Genomic DNA, 16,241 nt, shown 5'->3' with positions numbered 1-16,241 from the left:
ATAGAGTAAAGCACAATACAGTATAGCATGGTATAGTATAGCATAGCCTAGTAGAGTATATTATAGTATAGTTAAGGTACAGTTAAGGCTTTTAATTGTTCAAATGAATGTAGTACCTACCTACAGTATGTTAGACAAGTTTTAAGTCTGCTCAAGTTAAAATGAGTTCAAAATGTATAAAAATCACTAAAGATTGGATATAAAATAAAGAAATGTTCATTAGATATACGTAATAGCTTGCTAAAATACAAAAATCCCCTGGCATAGTTGTTTAAGATGTCAAAAAAAGAACAAAAAGATCTATTCTCAATATTGGATTGTGTGTGATTCTGGCGTTAATTTAATGTTTTATACTGTCTAACGGACTGTTCTGCACACAGCAGCTCAGGACCAGCAGCTAAGAAATGTGCCATTTTTGGCAAATGGCTGTGCTTTTGACAAGGTAATTATGACAGTTTTCCTGAAAAACTCTGGAGATCTGACTGCATACATGAAAGTTTGCACCACCAAAATGAGTCTACAGTGACGGTTCTTACGTAAGATGAAGATCTCAGTCGGTGGAGATGTTGGAGTTTCAGGATCTGGATGTAAAGAACAGAGTCTCTGTTAGATTGTATACAACAAAGAACAGAGCTGAACAAAACACCACAAGGTTAATTAACTCTGAGTATGCAACATACTGGAGAAACATTTTCTGTTGATATTTGTTGAAGGTCTTTTTACATCCTGACAACAATCAATAAATCAAGTTTGACGTCTTCCACTGCTAAATGTGCCATATATTTGCATGTACTTGTGCATTTGGTTGTCTTTTAGTGGTCTTTGTGGTGTTCATTTCATTTAGGGCTTCATTAGAGTATGTTTGTATGAATCTGTACACAGAGTTAGATGTATCTGTTCATACAGTTCATACTATTTATACTGCTGATATAACTATTTATCTCTACATGTACATTCAGATTATTATTATTTATTTTCTCCATATATCTACATTAATATATTAGCATGTACATACCACTTTGTCCATATAGTATATTCTATTTATACTGTAACATACTCTCTATAATGCACTTTTCTGCTACTTAAATACTTCAGACATGATGCCAACTATGAGAACAACTAAAACTAGAGCAGCAACTAATGTTTTTTTTTCACTGTTGCTTTGTTCTATCAGTTATTTTCTCATTTAATTAATTAAGGAATGTCAGAAAATCAGGAAAAATGCCAATTGTTGTTTCCCAAAACCCGAGAATATCGACTTATTTTCTTAAATATGAACCCAAACTGAATCCTCAATTGGCAAAAATAGCTGCAGCTCTGTCATTAAAATTACACACAGAGCATCGACGTTATTCAGATGTGTGAGGATTTGAAGCTACTATGTATACTTTGGTTGTACGCTGGATTATTCTCGCTCCTGCACACTCTAGCTTCATGCATCATCCAACACTACAACACTGACCTTTGCAGTCGTCAGCGTTGAGTCCATCCAGGATCTGGATGTTGTCCACAGCTATGTGACCTGCACTGCGTCTGTCTGCGACGCCTTCAATCACCACCTGAAAAGAAAAACACACACGTTCACTCACTCAGATGGAAGCTTAGAAAAAAAACTCCCAAATCATGTATTTTAAAGGATATCTAAAGGTGCAAATCCCTGTTGAAACAACAATAAATGAGTCGATTCTGTGAGCGTCTTGTGGCAGAATCAGACATGCCACTGAGGAGTTGTAAGATAATAAGGAAGATTTATCTCATTCTTTGCTTTTTCTTGGTTTAGTTTCTACTTTCACCTCTTCTGACCCTAAAAATGTAGTAAAATGAAACAGAATAAGAAAATAAAAGCAGTAGTTTGCAATGTTTGGAAGAGTCAAAAGCCGAAAAAGTTTCTTAAAACTTCCTTATTTTGCTAGTTCTTCTGTGCTTTAGCTTCATCACAGCAGGGAAATAAAACTTAGCAACCTTCTCTGGCAAAAATAGGTTATCATTTTTCTATTTTCAACATGAACTAATGCTGTTCAAGGAGCCCAGAGCCAATCCCAGCATGCATTTTGCAAGAAATGCACAAAAAAAAGGCCACAAGTTTATCACTGGGAAATTTGGGGTTTCCAGTTGTTCCTACCGAGCATGTTTTTGTCTTTTGCCATAAATATTTGTGGGTTGACTTTGGCAAAAAAAACTGGAAGATCCAAAGTCCAGCCAGAACTTCCTTGCTGTGAGATGACACATCAAATCTCACTTTACCAGCTCAACGGTTCTTATATTTTTATCACAATTTTGTTGAATCTTTCTGGTGATGGTCACACGCATGCACTAAATGTGAAAATATTTGGCCGCAAGACTAAAATATACATTTATCTCATAAAGTGTTGACACCCCTTCTGTGGAGCTAAACAATGAGCGTAAATGCAGACAAAAAAAGCAACTTTCTTGATCTCTGTGACGGTTTTACAAAGTTGTTCATGTCAGTTTACGGCTAAATAACGGCATCAACTTGATTTAACTCTTGAAACCTCGAAATATGCCAGCGTGTTTTTTATCTTTAAAAAATTACAAAAACTACACCTTTCATCAAAGCAAAACAATTGTAAAAACAGAAAAAATCTGCAGCGTTTTAAATCTCTATTGGGTCTGGAACTACTGAAATGTGATGTCCTGTTTTGTCAGGAAGAAGTTTGAAATCTAAGCTTAAAATTATTATATTTAATCTAAATCACTTTATTCTATGTGTCCTACTAGTTTGAAAAAATTCACCAATAAAGATTCTGCAAAAATGAAAAAAATCTGCACTTATAATTGCATCAGTGAAGCCACTAGTGACTACAAAATTAATAATAAAAAAATGCAACTTTTTATGATGTATGGCATCATAATTGACATTTTTGAGTCGCCTCCCTTCTTGTCACGGTTGTGCTGGTTCCATACAGATGCAGGACTTTATACTGCAGTGAAAAATGACCCCACAGTGAGCAAAAATGTGACAGGAGCAACAAAATACTCAGAAACTGCTTAAGGTTTAAAAGGTTCAGACTGGAAAACTGTCCAGCTACAGAGGAAAATACCTAAAAATGTCAATAAACGTGTAAATCTGACATATGAAGTGGAAAATGATCACCTTTAGCTATCATTTATTGTTATTTTTAGTGGTCAACAGGTGAAAAAATGAAAGCAAAAATAAAATGATGTCCTGTTTGTCAGGAAAATATCCCAAGTCTAAGCTTAAAATTATAATATTTCATGTAAGTCACTTTATTCTATGTGTCTCATTACGAAATTCTCCTAAATGAAATGGATCAAATTGAAAATCATCACATTTAACCATCATTTATTGTTGTTTTTAATGTTTAATATGTAAAAAGATGAAAGCAAATGAAAGTGATATCCGGTTTTGTCAGGAAAATGTTTCAAGTCTAACCTTAAAATCATCATATTTCATCAAACTGACAAATTATTCAAAAACAAATAAATATGTAAAGTTGAGAATCATCTCCATTAGCCATCATTTATTGTTATTTTTAGTGTTTAACAGGTGAAAAAAATGAAAGCAAATCAATGAGATGTCCTGTTTTGTCCGCGAAATGTTCCAAGTCTAACCTTAAAATCATCATATTTCATCAAAATCAATTTATTTAAAGTTGCATAAATTCAGAAATTCTCCAAAAATAAACAGATAAAGTTGAAAATCATCACCTTTAGCTACCAATTACTGTTCTTTTAGTGTTTAATGGGGAAAAATGACAGTAACTGAATTCCCAGTCAGGTTCCAGTCTCCTATGCTGAGCCCTGCTGTCATTTTAAAACAAAAGGAGGCAGCATTACCTGATATGAGAGGCTGGAGTGGGGCAGTAACACTCGGCCTTCCCTCCACCGGTTGCCCTGGTGGCCGCTGATCGTCCACAGGATCTGGCCCTCCTCCGCCTCCCGCCGCTGCTTGATGTGAAGCGCTCCGGCGTGTTCACCGAACATGTGGTACCAGAAGGACATGCACAGGTCGGCGTCCGGGGAGGAGATGGGCAGGCTGTCCAACCTCGCAGCCTTCTCCTCCTCGTCCTCATCCTCACCGGTTTTACTCGGCAGATCTGAGTCAGTCAGCTGCATGTAGATGAAGTTCCCCGGTCCTCCTGCAGGGGGCAGCAAAAGACAAGGTAAGACGTGACTGACAGCTCGTCAGCACAATACTGCTGCTGATCCTTAAGTACTCAATTACAGAGCGAGATTTTAAATAATGTAAAAAGGCAGCCAGTAAAACTGATTTCTGCACATTTTTGACTAACACAGGCTTCAATCAGGTTGAAAACGAACTACTAAAAGTTCATTCTGCACTCACTTTATCCGTTAATGTCCTTAATAGAGTGTCTGCCTGTCTTTTCATAGAATAAACACTGAATAATATCGGTGCAACTGTTTTGCATCAAATGTCACAAGCTCCCAGAGAGATCAAATCCAAGGATTTTCAAGGTTTCGCGGTGAAAACAAAAGGACTCGGTGGAGAAAACTCTGACTCTGCGTCACCAGGAGCCTCGTTTTTTATTTGTGATCCGGTTAAGTCAAGAAATCAAGGTGAGATCATTCATTTCAGAGCTGCTGCCGCTGTCTCCACAGAAACATCCATCACATCCATCAGGCTGGAATGGAGAGAAGGCCAGACAAACGAGGCGTGTTGATGAATTTCAGTGTTTCTTTTTCGAAAAGTCGCACATTTCAGGGCCATTCATTTGTTGTCTAAATCTTTTCAAGCTTATAACATCCACACGTCCTCCCCAGTTCTATTCAGAGCTGAATGTTTATCACAGTGAATAGAGTTTGCACTTCTTTGCGAAGCCGCTGTGAATGATGGATGTTTCAAGCTGCCATTTTGGACGTTTGTATGTATAAATGACATTTTATTATTTATCACTTTTCGAATAGGATTTCTGTCTAATTCTGATTTTGCGGCATTTCTTGTGTGATCTATCTGTAACCCATTATTACTGTTGCTTGAGGATATTCATGAAATGAGATTTTTAATAATAAAAAGCAAGTTATGCTTCCCCTGCTTATTAGTACCAAGACGGAGTTGTGTACTGGCTTTAGTTTGAACTCTCACTTAAAATTTCAGGCAAATGCCCAATAAAAACAGATTTTTTGTTTGCAATTAATACCCAAGGATGTCCATAATTTTCATCTTGCTTCTGTTTATCCTAATAAACATGAAAAACAGAATGAGACAGAAGAATCTGCCCATATTTTTGTTGGTAAGTATCCTAGTCAGAGCGAATGTCACACATTTCTCAAGTGTTTTTCTGTTTTTTTTTTTAATCAGTGTGGTCCAAGTTATGGAAATGCCTGCCTTTCTATCTGCACTTTCTAAAAATGCATATCCAATTGAGTGGCTCCAGGCGCTAGAAAAGCATGACACTACACACAGTATCAGGCAAACTTTTTGTCCTTCGCAGCAGAGTGAAGTAAAGATGTCCAACAGAAACTTCTCTTTACATCCTTGGCATGTTTTTCTCATTTCTTTAAGCAAAAAATTCGGTAGGTGCTGTTGTGAATTCCCTGCAGCTCAGTCAGTATAGAGCGTTATCTAAAGCTTTGTTAAAAGTATTCTAACTTCCAGCACAAGAGGCTTTGACACACTGTTCAACAGCTGCATGGTAGCATCGAGAGCTACCGAGTGCTCTCCCAAAGCATCTGTCGAGTGTCGCTGGTTAATAAAAAAAAAAAACCTTGAACACAAAGGTGAGCAGACGTCTCTTACCTGTGTGGTCCAGGGTCGGTCCTCTGTGGACGGCCGGAGCCCCGTTGGTCTCGATGAGCCAGTCGGCTCCAGTGTCGGTCTCTCTGGTCCAGCCGCAGAACGACGAGAAGTCAAAGTTGCAGGCGAACCACAAGTAAGCTGCGGCAAAGAGATGAAAGCTGCTGTTAGAAGCTACAAAATGCTACAGATACACTGCCTGGAATGAATGATCAGTCATCTAATCCAACCACAGTGCTGTAACCATCAAAGTAAGCAAAAAAAAAAAAAGTCTTGCAGGTGTAGAAGTGAACAGTTCACTCAAGATCTCAGCACCTTGAATCCCTCACTGGCTTCCCACCTCCCGCCCAAACTCTGGCTGGCGCAACGCATTAAGACCTGCGAAATATCGGATCTGCAGACGTCTAACACTCATATGACACCAGAAGCAATATAGTGCGAAAAACCCTTGAAAGTCAGTGAAATTTGGTGACTTTTTGCAATGGCAGGTGAAAAAATCATTGGTGAAACAAACTGAGCAGGTACAAAGTTAGCCTACCAACAGGAATAGAACCAATGGGAGCAAAGGAAGCCGTTCTGGTACTGAGTTCCCTAAATGCTGTCCACAAGGACACAACATCCACATCTTTAGTGTCCATCATTTAAACCTCAAAATGCAAGAGCAGCACATTAATGTGGTCTCAAGCAAACCTGAATAGCTCAACTGCATTCACAACTCATGAGAAATATCAAAAACATGATATCTGAGATACCGTGGAAAGTTCACTGTGAGGGTTAGCTAGTTGTGGAGACTCAGTAGGATCTAACAGTCAACGAAATAGTATATTTTTCTTCATTTCAGAAAGATGAGCGGCCACAAACAGTCACAGTTGTACAGTTACACACGTGGACAAAATTGTTGGTACCCCTCAGTTAAAGAAGGAAAAACCCACAATTCTCACTGAAATCACTTGAAACTCACAAAAGTAACAATAAATAAAAATTTATTGAAAATTAAATAATCAAAAACAGCCATTACTTTTGAATTGTTGATTAACATAATTATTTAAAAAAAACAAACTAATGAAACAGGCCTGGACAAAAATGATGGTACCTCTATAAAAGATTGAAAACTATTTGACCAGAGTGACATGATTAACTCAGGTGTGTCATTTAATTGACATCACAGGTGTTTCCAAACTCATAATCAGTCAGTCTGCCTATTTAAAGGGAGACAAGTAGTCACCCTGCTGTTTGGTGAAAAGGTGTGTACCACACTGAACATGGACAACAGAAAGCGAAGGAGAGAATTGTCCCAGGACATCCGAAAAAAAATGATAGACAAACATCTTAAAGGTAAAGGCTATAAGACCATCTCTAAACAGCTTGAAGTTCCTGTGACAACAGTGGCTCATATTATTCAGAAGTTCAAGACCCACGGGACAGTAGCCAACCTCCCTGGACGTGGCCGCAAGAGGAAAATTGATGACAAATTGAAGAGACGGATCGTTGGAATTGTATCCAAAGAGCCCAGAGCAACCTCCAAAGAAATTAAAGGTGAACTCCAAGGCCAAGGTACATCAGTGTCAGATCGCACCATTCGTCGTCGTTTGAGCCAAAGTGGACTTCATGGGAGACGACCAAGGAGGACACCACTGCTGAAAAAAACTCATAAAAAAGCGAGACTGGAATTTGCAAAAATGCATGTTGACAAGCCACAAAGCTTCTGGGAGAATGTCCTTTGGACAGATGAGACCAAACTGGAGCTTTTTGGTAAGGCACATCAACTCTATGTTCATAGACTCAAAAACCAAGCATACGAAGAAAAGAACACTGTCCCTACGGTGAAACATGGAGGAGGCTCAGTAATGTTTTGGGGCTGCTTTGCTGCATCTGGCACAGGGTGTCTTGAAAGTGTGCAAGGTACGATGAAATCTGAAGACTATCAAGGCATTCTGGAGAGAAATGTGCTGCCTAGTGTCAGAAAGCTTGGTCTCAGTCGCAGGTCATGGGTCTTCCAACAGGACAACGATCCAAAACACACAGCCAAAAACACCCAAGAATGGCTGAGAGAAAAGCGTTGGACTATTCTAAAGTGGCCTTCTATGAGCCCAGATCTGAATCCCATTGAACATATGTGGAAGGAGCTGAAACATGCCATTTGGAGAAGACACCCATCAAACCTGAGACAACTGGAGCTGTTTGCTCATGAGGAGTGGGCCAAAATACCTGTTGACAGCTGCAGAACGCTCATTGACAAATACAGAAATCGTTTAATTGCAGTGATTGCCTCAAAAGGTTGTGCAACAAAATATTAAGTTATGGGTACCATCATTTTTGTCCAGCCCTATTTCATTAGTTTGTTTTTTTAAATAATTATGTTAATCAACAATTCAAAAGTGATGGCTGATTTTGATTATTTAATTTTCAATAAATTTTTATTTATTGTTACTTTTGTGAGTTTCAAGTGATTTCAGTGAGAATTGTGGGTTTTTCCTTCTTTAACTGAGGGGTACCAACAATTTTGTCCACGTGTGTAAATCATTTGGTTGAGCGCTGAGCTTCACCACATCTGTCAGGGTGCTGTTTTAACATTCGGAAAAGACAAATCCATTTACGAATGTCTACTGAAGTACATATGCATGACGTGAAAGATACATAGTCTTTTGTTTCTTACTTTGCTTCGGTTAGCTATTGTAGAGTAAGGGCTCAATAAAGTTAATCTTATCGAACCCTATCTTATTTCATTTCAATTGGAGACGTGAGGTGTCAAATATACAACTAGATTACCACAGCACCTACAGCCTGACACATCCTCTAGTGACCAAATGTCAACTACAAAACCCTTGGTGATAATCGAATCCTTTTATATTTGTATGATGCTTAGGTCTTCTTTACAGCAACACTGTATATTTGCTGAAGCCTAATACCAGGTAAATGTGGTTCAGAAGGGTTTTAATAGCAACCTTTGGGAAAAAAACATTTCTTAAATGAGATTCCAAGTATGTTTATTAACTGATGTATGTGTAAAACCATCTACAGCCAAATCAAGTGGTGCGAGAGATGCTGCTATGTGAAAAGAAAGGTGAAAAACTCTGCTCCTGTGCTGCTTTCACTGCTTCATTTAGGAGAGCTGGAGCAAACAGCCTGAAGAAAAGGAGTACAAGTCTTGTGGCATCATTATCAGAAAGCTGTTCCTGCTGCACTCGGAGTATAAACTGTGTAGTCTGTGGAGAGCTCCATGGAACAGGCCTGTGCAGATGGACTGGGGGTGAGGAAGACAGAGTTGTGATTGTATACGTCGCACGGCGCTGCAGGGCTTTTTCCTTGCCGAAAAACAGAAGACGAAGACGTCAGCGCTGATAGAAAACAGCGATGCTACATTACATATGTTTGGGATCAGCTCTGAGGAATGGAGGGACCTTCCACGGAGGAGGGCGGGGTGCCACCAACATCAGCGGATGTGGCCCCTGAAGAAACCCCAAACAGAAAAAAACAAGAGAAAGAAAAAACAACCTCCCTTCTTCTCTGCCGGTGCCAGCAGTCGACTGGCGGCAGCGGTTCACCACAGCATCCAAATAAATGCAGAAAATTTTCCGAATAGTGGACATGTTGTTTCTGAGAGGCTAATGGGATGCAGAGATGACCGTGGAGCTGCATGGTAACATCCCCCCTACCTCCAACCCTCCAACCCCGAGCTGTCTTCACGCGATGCTTCAGCTCAGCTAATTGAGACCCTAGAGGGCTCTATTCTTCCTCTGCAGCTCTCACTATGCCTCCCTCCATTCCTCTCTTTATTTTACCTCACTTTCTCTTCATGCCTCTTCATCCTCCTCACTCTGCCTCTTTCTCCCGTCTCATCTCTATTCACTCCTTCCCGCTGGCTTCCCCTCCTCTTTATTCCTCCCTGTCACGGCTGCCATTTTTCTACCTTTCTGCCTATTCATTCCTGCTCCTTCACCGGCCGGCTGTTTACTCCAAATGAGTTGAATTTGGAGCATTCACAGGGGATGATAAACTGTGACACGGTGCTAAAAAAAAACTGCAATAAATGACCAAAAACAAAGCCTTGCATTTGGCTTTCAGTGTGGTTCTGTGCACCAACACCTGCAGTTGGTCCACAGCGTCATGCCGTGTGTCTAATACTTTCCCACCACGTCTCCCAGCTTTCCCCTTCCTGCTGTTGCGGCCACTTTGATAAAATACAGCGCTACTTTCATGCAGAATTAATAAGATCACGAGTTTTTGAACCTCAGATGCCTCGAAGCAGGTTCCACTTGTTGTCTCTTATTAATGCGACACCATAATTTAATTGCCACCAGATAAAACTAAAGGGAAAATATATTTATGCTGCATAAATTATTTAGCTGCATTTTCACCTTTTTCTCTTTGGACCTTTAAAAATCCTTCAAATTAAGCAGTCTAAGAGAAACAAAGCCCTCTTTTGTTACAGCAAAGGCCATAAACCGTGAAAAGGCGTTGCAATGGGACATGTAGAATAACCACAATGCCATAAATATCCTTTTATTTTTGCCTAAACACATATTTTTTCACTGTTTGGTCTCCCTTTTCTGCCCTCTTAATGCAGAACATCTTAATCATTCTTTTTCCTCAACTTGTCTTGTCCTTGTATTTCAATTGAAATGGAATTTACTGGCAAATCAGATAAAAAACACTGTCGAAAACAAACAAAAAACCTCACTGCAGATGCATTTAATAGCAAATCTATCAGCCTCTTCTCTCAGCGGCCTCATTTGTGAACTGGGGCGTAGAAAAAGCCATTTACTCTAATGGCAGTCGGCTTCACTGTTCTTTGTGACTGTGGTCAGTACTGTTGGTGACACTTGAATGATGGCACCGCCGGCTGAATTAACGCACTGATCTGGCAGCTATTTCTTCATCTGCCAGTGAAATGCTTAGACTTGACTTTGAGAGTTTTTTTCTTTTTTTTTTACAGAGAGGATTTGGAAAATAACAGATTGCGGCGGTCGTGCTCACCTGGTATGAAGTCCATGATGGGGTTGGCGGCCGTGGTGCCTCCTGCTACAGACAGATGGAACAGTAAAGGTGGAGTCAAAGGTCAGAGAGGCTTGTCCAACCCACACAGATGCCAACACAAAAAAACACAACACTCCTCCCTTCATGAAAAATCAATACCGAGCCATCAAGCTCAACAATTCAGTCAGATGCATTTCTTTTCTCCAAAGTTCTCCAAGCTCAGAAAACAGAGATAATAGTTGGGTCTGACAGTAAAAGGGAAGATAAAGGAGAATCTGAAACAGGGATGGGGCAATTAAATTTCATTTTTAAAGAAGGGCAAATAAATAAATGAAGCTGAGCAGAAAAAGACGCAATTCAGTCAGTGAAAGGGAAGATAAGGGAGAATTTTTCATGATCTCGCTGCAGCTAGCTTCCTTTGTGTCAAAATGCAGAATATACACCGTTTTAGTCAACATAAAAGAGGTAAGATATACAGAAAACAGGCTTTTAAGCTGTTTCCTTTTATTGTGTTGCATTTTAGAACTTCTGGAGAGTGCTTTACGTGGGTGGTGGGAACAAATTGAAGTCTTTCAGTGGTTTACCTGTCGCTAGATCGTAGTTATCGGGTGCTTCGGTTTCCACAAAACAGTCCTCTTGTCCTTCCTCACAATCGATGGTCAGAGTCGTGCCGGGCACTGTGATCGGCGCCGTGGTGGTCGCACCAAACGTGGTCATGGGAAGCGTGGAGGCGAGTGGCGTGGTGGGTGGTGCTGTAGTTGTTATGTCTGAAACGGGAGACAGAAAAGAGGTGATTTGTTAGATGTAAAGAGTGTAAAGGATTGAACCAGATTGAAACTTCAACACCATTAAAGTTGAGGTAGGCAGAGTTTCTTTATCATTATTATACACAAATCATAAAAACATTTCAGAATATTGTGATTTAAGTGGTTTGAGAGGAAATTGGACTCCCGCTCCTCCTCTTTGCTCTGTTGTCAGGTTTTAGAAAGTAAAAGAAATTAAGACTTTAACCAATCACAGGTCTTTTCAGAGAGAGGGCATCTTTCCTATTGGCTGTTCAACAGATGCAGATGCACATCCAAATTTTAAAAAGCCTGATTCAGATGGGAAATGATGCAGTAATTGTTACTCCAAAATAGGATCTTGTATGTATGCCCCGATCAAGTTTTTGATCCAATCCAAGTCATTTAATTTAGAGAATCTGCTGATACTGACACCATTTTCCCAGACAACACATACTTTAAATATTATAGATTAGTTGTGTGACTTGATTGATCCACCAGCAGGAAACTCTTACTGTTTAATACTGCAGTGACCAGAGGATACAGTCGCTTCTGTGTTAGTAAACAGAAAGCAGGGACGTTGAAAAGAGCACTGTGATAGACATTTTTATGTTACGAACACATTTTAACTTGATCTGGGATAATCTGAGATGATGGTCCAACACTGCGGATGAACATCTGATAAGAACGCCTGCAGTTTTATTTCACATTTCTGCGTGAAATTCAGTGTAAACAAAGAATCCAGGACAAGTTTATGTCCCAAAACTGGCTATTTAGACATAAAAATGAATGTCATGTGTTGATTATTGAATTATTATTAGTTTCCACAGGATTTTTGCCAAGTAATTACCATACAGAAAGTATTTTTTCAACTATTATGTCAAAATAAGAGTTTTTCAACAAATTAACAGAATTTAAATCAAAAGTCTACTACATTCGTATGTACTGGATCAATAGCCTAGCCGCGCTAGACAACCCACGGCAACAAATTTAATTCTCTGCCAGGGTGGGTCTAGTTACCCTCAATAAGGCTAGAGGTTGGATTCTCCTAAAACCGGCCGGACCAATCACCATGAAGTGTAGAGTCAGAAGGTGGGCGTAACTAAGTGACGACAGAGGCGCGACGATTCTGATAGAAACAACCGGCGCACAATAAACAGTTATCTTTCGACTCGGCTTTGGCCACAGCCCTTAAAGATTTGAAGCTAAAATTCAACTTGAAAGATAAACTAAGGACGGCACTGAAGTGTTTCATTGAGAAGAAAGACGTATTTGGACTTATGCCGACGGGATATGGCAAATCCTTAATATACCAGTTGGCTCCGCTGGTTGGGAAGCTAATGGGACTTAGCCACAATCCGCCGGCGCTCTAGGAACTCCGTCAGCCTATTCGTTGCACTGATTGGTTGTATACCTACCCAATTGCTGCAGAGTGATTTGAAAGACAACCTTTTAGCCCGCCTCCCTCCCTGTCGAGCGTTCCTAGACCCTTGTGTCTTAAGAGCTGGGTCTAGCGCGGCTAGGGTACTGGATCAATCCAATGACCTCGAATTAATGAGGTGATAACAGTCTACTGAGCCTGCAAGTAGGCGGAGGAGGGCATCGAATAACAATGTAGATGTTACTTGGAGCTGTAATTTACTTTGTGATTTGTGGTGGTCTGTGGCCTCTGAACAGCTGCCGGCTTTGCTCAGTTGTAATCCAGCCCTGAGTTTAGTTTGGGGTTCAAACTTAGTCTCTACAAGAGTGCATCTGTGAGGTTTGCAGCGCCTATCGAGGACAGGACTTATGGCCTCTTAGAAGAACCAAGGAACCATTTTTATTTGGGGCAGAGGATGTAGTCTCAATGGACACAACAAAGACATACAGTACACAACTTCATTTGGTTCCTAAAACATCTTGAAATAATACAAGAAAAAGGACTAGGATTCCTGCTACCGTGAAGACTGGCGTTCTTAGTGTGACACCTTTATGTCTTTGTCTTGTCTAACTTCCCTTTGAGGAAAACAGTCTAAAACTTTCTGCTTTCTCATCCGCTGTCAGTCTAACTCTATTAATTTTCACTGTTCTTAAAGTGTATTGGAAATGCACACAGGAATGTTCACAAAGAGCTTTTTTTTTTTTTTGCTTGAACTCCTTAAGAGAGAACTTTTAAAGGGAAGGACTTGTGTAAGTTGTGGTTAATTTGGAGACAAATTAGGACAAGTAGTGGTTATATATATAGGCATAAAACAAACAAACAAACAAAGGTGTTGATTTTTATTGCATTAAAAGTCTAACCTAAACTTAACAGCTCCTAAGATAAAAACATAAGGACGCAACAGTGGCTTGAAAAGGTCAAGAAAGGATTCAACTGTGGAAAAAACACTTAAAGCTGCTGTCCGGAGTTTCTGTTTGTTTTCAATTTATGTATCATTGTTTAACAAAGCTTAAATGTGTTAGTCTAGTTCGATACTATAACATAAAGTTAGTATAACGCGATATGAAAATTTATTCCTGAGCTCCGCCTTCCTCTCATAGACCCCCATGTTATTCCAAAAAGTGCCGGTTGCTGCCGACCAATCAAGTTCGAGCTTCAGCTTTGTCATGCTGTCAATCAACGGTTACGCGCACAGCAAGCAAACCCATGCAGAGGTGGGCGAGCTACGCACTACGCAACCGCGCGCACATTTGTTTTGCTTGTGGAGGAGAGAGCATCAGGGATCAGCAACTTCCAGAAAAGTTACCAATCCCACGGCTTGTCAGGCCAAGAGACTGCAGGACGTTTTTTGGCTCAGGGTGCTCGCGTCGCTCCCCGACCACGGCCTCCATAGCCCGCCTGACGGCTTCGTTTAGATGCCCGATCTCTGGAGGAAGATGTTGGGGCGTCTGGGACATACTCTTCGTCAGAGGAGTCATGCAATTCTGAACTCTAGATAGAAATAAATAAACAATGTCACACATATACATGCGTAAATGCACTAGGTTTGATAAACAACGTCATCGAGAGGGATACACGAGTGTAATCACATATTGAAACTTTACTCGTTCGTCCTAGCAGATTCATGTTATTTTGGTATTAGGACAAGTTAGACTCAGTACAGAATTCTAACGTAATTCCTTTATTATTTACTAAATATACTAAATGTAGAAGAGTGGAAAACAGCAAAACAGGCAAGATGCTGCAGCACTCCGGGCACTCCTCTCAGGTACTGCGCGCGTGCACAAATAAAGGGGCGAAATCAGAGGGAGGGACGGTGGGACCAACAGTGTTTTGGGAGACGCTGCGATTCAAACTCCGGACAGCAGCTTTAAGGTTGGTTCAAAGGAAAGAATGAAGCTGATGTTCAAGAAATTGGAAGAATAACAACAGCCACGATGATAAACTGATCATTTATCTTTACAGCAAACATACAGGTCTGCAAATGAAGTTCCATTCAGCCAGATTTAAGAGGTATCTATTCATCGAAATAACACCTCCAGTTTAATATTACCTTTGGCTTATTTATGTAAGAGAATTGTGAGTCACTCATGAAAAGACAGATTGGGTTGGATACAAAACACTCTCACTGACAACGGCGTCTGAATTTCTCTGAAGGTTTAGATCCGACGCTCTTCTTTTCCCCATCAAGCACCGAAGAAATAATGACAGAAACTCTTGTAGCTTGTTAAATTTTACCATACAGCCGATGACTGCCGATGTGTTTTTATGGAAATGAAACAAAGTGAGCTTGAATTAGCATATGCAGGCGACGTAAAAAAAGAAAAAATCACAGATGGTCCGCATATAATTAAACTTTGTAAGGAGACGTGTTTGCAACATTTTGAGTGGGATGGAGGTTTGCTCTGGCAGCAGCGTGGATGTAAGAGAGTCGATGATTTAACTCAAAGCTCGGAGCGGCATTAGCGGCGACAAAACATCTGATTAAGCTGCTGAAGCTGATCTGCCGGCCTGCTGTTGGGCTTGTTAGTTGGTATCTTTTTGCAAAAACAGGAAGAGACGCCACCGTGGCTCTTAGATCCAATAACAAAAACCCCTTTTGAGTAGCTGTTATTCAATCAATTCAAATCAACTGCTAGTTTGGTGAGCTTATTTCTTGCGTTTAAACAACAATCTTAGCACCTTTTGTTCATTTAACAGCATGAATTTGATTTGTTTAGCTGTTGAGGACACTTGAGGTCAAAGCTTTATGATTAATGAAGCGTTAAGCTGCTTCAATGAGCATCAGGGCACCTACAAGAGGGCTGTGATTTGGATAATTGAGCATAATTGCTAATGTCTATATACTGTGCATCTGCGTGGGTTTTTCGAGTGTACACATATGGTTTTCCTGCGTCTGTACGTGCTCTGAGCAGCTTGATCAAAGTCTCAGTCTGTGTCACGTCTCCTGTAACAGTGTGTGTCGTCTTTGTTCTTCTGCTTTTGAAGTGAAGCTGTGTTCATCTGGGACAGACGTGCAGCTTCAGATAACATGCCTCCCCCCTTTATTCCACTCTTCTTTTCCACTCCTTCAGTTTGCTGCTCACTATATACGTTGATGTTTTTTAGCTTAAGTTGTTTTTTAAGTGATATATGTGTGTCTGCCGTGACAGCTCAATGCACCGAAAACTAAGAAAAACACACGCAAATTGAGAAACAATCCTCAGCAGTTTGACAAAAACAGGATCAGCATGTAGAAAGCTAGAATTACATCCTTTGCAGTTGTCTGAATCTGCAAACCAGTTTATGTCCACGTCTGTCCAGAGTCATAAAAGTTGCAGTAAAA

General features: G+C 40.2%; 1 protein-coding gene across 1 annotated transcript in view; it reads right to left on the bottom strand.

The window, feature by feature from the left end:
* The window catches only part of LOC110954670 (neuropilin-1a-like), a 117,747-nt gene that overhangs the window by 3,464 nt on the left and 98,042 nt on the right, over positions 1 to 16,241 (bottom strand). The window contains exons 12-17 of the mRNA XM_022199299.2: positions 11,299 to 11,481; positions 10,715 to 10,759; positions 5,741 to 5,878; positions 3,820 to 4,121; positions 1,463 to 1,559; positions 537 to 581 (exon numbers count right to left, since the gene is read on the bottom strand). Coding sequence (XP_022054991.2) covers positions 537 to 581; positions 1,463 to 1,559; positions 3,820 to 4,121; positions 5,741 to 5,878; positions 10,715 to 10,759; positions 11,299 to 11,481 — 810 coding nt within the window. The remainder of the gene's footprint in view (positions 1 to 536; positions 582 to 1,462; positions 1,560 to 3,819; positions 4,122 to 5,740; positions 5,879 to 10,714; positions 10,760 to 11,298; positions 11,482 to 16,241) is intronic.

This window comes from Acanthochromis polyacanthus, chromosome 9 (assembly GCF_021347895.1).
Source record: "Acanthochromis polyacanthus isolate Apoly-LR-REF ecotype Palm Island chromosome 9, KAUST_Apoly_ChrSc, whole genome shotgun sequence".
NCBI classification, from domain to species: Eukaryota; Metazoa; Chordata; class Actinopteri; family Pomacentridae; genus Acanthochromis; species Acanthochromis polyacanthus.
This window is presented reverse-complemented; position numbering and strand designations above follow the sequence as displayed.